The sequence below is a fragment of the Leiobunum rupestre genome, chromosome 4 (genome assembly GCF_980474605.1).
Source record: "Leiobunum rupestre chromosome 4, qqLeiRupe1.1.hap1, whole genome shotgun sequence".
NCBI lineage: Eukaryota > Metazoa > Arthropoda > Arachnida > Opiliones > Sclerosomatidae > Leiobunum > Leiobunum rupestre.
In genome coordinates, this window is record NC_143387.1 from 26,035,943 (window position 1) to 26,039,210 (window position 3,268).

At 35.4% G+C, this 3,268-nt stretch overlaps 1 protein-coding gene across 1 annotated transcript; it reads right to left on the reverse strand.

The window, feature by feature from the left end:
- Nucleotides 1–678: 678 nt before the first annotated feature.
- LOC149947287 (uncharacterized) lies at nucleotides 679–2,486 on the reverse strand. The gene has a single exon (XM_090170872.1). The coding sequence runs from the start codon at nucleotides 2,467–2,469 to the stop codon at nucleotides 679–681; it is 1,791 nt and encodes a 596-aa protein (XP_090026998.1). The 5' UTR covers nucleotides 2,470–2,486.
- Between the last annotated feature and the right edge of the window lie 782 nt (nucleotides 2,487–3,268).

The following is a 3,268-nucleotide window of genomic DNA, read 5'->3' on the forward strand; positions in this document are numbered from 1 at the left end:
ACATAAACACGTGGTTCTTCTTACAGCTGTATTTTTGCTATGTAGTAACTTCCAGAGGCTTTTGTTTTGTATTAATGTTTAAAAATTTAATTTAATTAAAGTAGTAAAATAAATGAATTTTAAAAGAAAACAAATGCGACTTCTCTTGAAGAATACGTAAAAGTTTATTATTAAGGTAATGACTTGTTTTTTTAAGAGCCAAAATAAGTTTAATAAAACATAATATTGGAATATGGGATGATGTATTATAATGATAATTTATACAGGACTAGTTGGAATATTGTTCAACATAGTATGATTATTTATTCAAATATTGACTAGTTGAAATATGGGTTAACATGTAATAATTTATACAGGTACATGTGTTGACTATGTGAAATATGGTTTAACATAGTATGATAATTTATTTAGATATTGACTAGGTGGAATATGAGTTAGTGGTTAACGCATAAAATACAGGTATTTACAAGTTAGAATATCGGTTAACATATATATATTTATACAGGTATTAACTAGGTGGAATAGAGTTGACATATAATGATAATTTATACTGGCATGGATTAATTAACTAACTGTCACTTGGAAGATCACTATGAACGAAAATAGTGATTGAAACTTGGAAGGTATTTAAATCTGATAAATATAATAATAGTTAGGAAAAATTTAGAAAACTACAATTTACAACTTGAGTACTTTTCGAGAAAGAGGCTTATGCACAAGTTCTTTCACTTTCTCAAATTTTGCGGACAGAGTTTTGGTAATATTTGCGATAATTGGAGGTACGACCTTTCTACAAATTAAATCAGCAATTTCATTCGGGTGATTATTATTCAAATCACATTGGATGTAAGGGCATAGAGCAATTTTTGGCCACAAGTGGATTTCAATGTTTTTTAAAATTGCAGGTGAATCCCGGAGATAGGGTACAGCTCTCTCTATGAATGTTGTTACTATAGCCATTAACATGATAAAGCTTTGCTGGGGATACCTAAGGTTTCCTCTGTCGGATAATTTTATCAATCCAAGTAATGGTGAGTCAGAATTAGCCTGTGATATATTTTCAAGGCACAATTTGCAAAAATGTTTTTCTTCTAGGATTTGTACTACATAACCAGCCAAGTATGCGATACTTGCTAGCCGTAAGGTGCATCTTTGTGTATCTGGGTACTCATCCAAAGCATTTAGTATGTCAGTAACTTCAGAAGGTAACGTAACTTCATTGCTGTTAAAAATAGTTGAAAATTCATCGAGTCTGGTGTCAATCATGGCTGATAGATTTGTGAAGCTGTCTTGGGGAACGTTAGATGTTTTAGGTTTTGTTAATGATATAGTGCCTCTCTTAAGGATGGATTCCAAACTGAATATAGTGGCTCTTGCATCAAGCATGTCATTCCCTCCAGCCATTTGCCTGAGGATGCTGAAAAACATTTCAATAGCATCGCTCGTTAAATTTCTTGTCAAGACAAATTGGAAACCAGATTTAAGGAGGTATGACACGCAAGATATTGTAGACAATGAAGTTATTCTAATAGATTCATATGTTTCCTTTGTCAATATTTTCTTCTCGCAGTCGGTTTGAACTTTTTCTAGATATTGAGGAAAATCATTTTCTAGCCAAGCCAGTCTCTCGTCATTAACAGAGAAGAATGGACACTTGTTCTGATTTCTGGACCTGTATCCAAGACTCATAGTGGCTACATTGTGAATGTCATACCACTTTTGAATAACTTTCATATAAGTGATAGTTGCACCTGCTGTTTTAAACTTGTGCGCTTGTGGATGACTTCCTTGGTAGTTCATTAGATATTCCAAAGCCGCTATGACAGGAGTTGAAAATATATCTATTGCTCGCCTTACACTCATCTTTTCAATATTACTTGGGTAAACAGCTTTTCTCGTGAGGCAACAAACTGGTTTGATGTTTTCGTCTTTTTGAAGCTCGTAAGTCCATTTAACGTACTTACCCGAAACATCTTCAGAGCCTTCTTCACTATCAGTTTCTAGGAATCGAGTTTTGACATTCTTCATTACGTGGCTAGCATCAAAACTAAGATTCAAGACTCGGCTTTTGTCCACAGGGTGTGGTACTGTTGGTATAAAGGTGGAGCGAGGACCATTACCAAGCAATCGCATCATGGCGCAATTTGTTTTGTGGTTGTCTGTCACTAATCTAATGACAAAGAAACCACAAGCTTCTATTTCTTGGATAACTAAAATGGTTAACTTGTGGAGCTCTACACCTGTAAGTTGCTTTGAAAAATAATAAGCAGCTGGTATACTAAATGACATTGACATCCCACTCATCAGGAAACATAACAACTGATTTGCAATTACTGGGACTGTTGGTTTTTTAGGCTGTGGTTCATCACTTGCGCTAGCAACAACAACAGTGATGTTCCGTTCAGTGTCTTTCAAGCCAAAGATCCGGTCTAACTTTTTATCATAAATCGCTTGGGGCTTGATGGACATTTCATCAATAATTACTGACACGAATCTATCTTTAGGATCAAGTCTGCTAGCTTCAAGTCTGAGTCGTTCTTTGATGACTGTTGTCACACCTGTTTCTCCATTGATACCACCTACAAATCTCTTCAGTGTTCTCTTGGAAGGTAAGGAAAGGATTCCATTTTTCCTGGGGTAGTTATACCCTTTAGGAGAAGAAAAGTTCCACAGAGCACACTGTCTCACTGCAGCTTCATTCCATGTAGGACGCTTTTTTTTTATAGTTGCAAACTATGTTCAGCAAGAAAATAGCCCCGTCATTTTCGTCATCAGCATCAGCCATCAGTTGTTGAACCTTCTTTACTGGAGGGTTATTAAATGCATCAAGTTGGGTCCGAAGTGAGTCAATTATTTCTTGCAGATCTTGTAATTTTTGGTTTTGGCGCCAGACTTTGCTCCTAAAGGTGTTAATGGTTCTTTTCATCTGTAGATAACTTTCAGCAGTTGGCTGATTTCGTAAAATGGCATATGTTGGAACTGTTATTTCAGTTTCAACTTCATTATTTCTGAAGGGCTCAGATAGTGAAAGTTCATTTGAGCTAGAAATATTTGGAATAAGTCTTGCATCTTGTAGAGTTGAAGTTGATGCTCCCTTTAAGATCTTTGATGGTGGAGCCTTTAGATTTCTTTCTCTAACATTCCTGGTAACTTCCTCGTTTTGTTGCATGTATTTTGGATAATCAGGAAATACAGTTGGAAAGGCACCTTTCTTTAATTTGCGGATCTTTAGACCTTCATAGTAATCACTTTCCTTAAAATGTACACT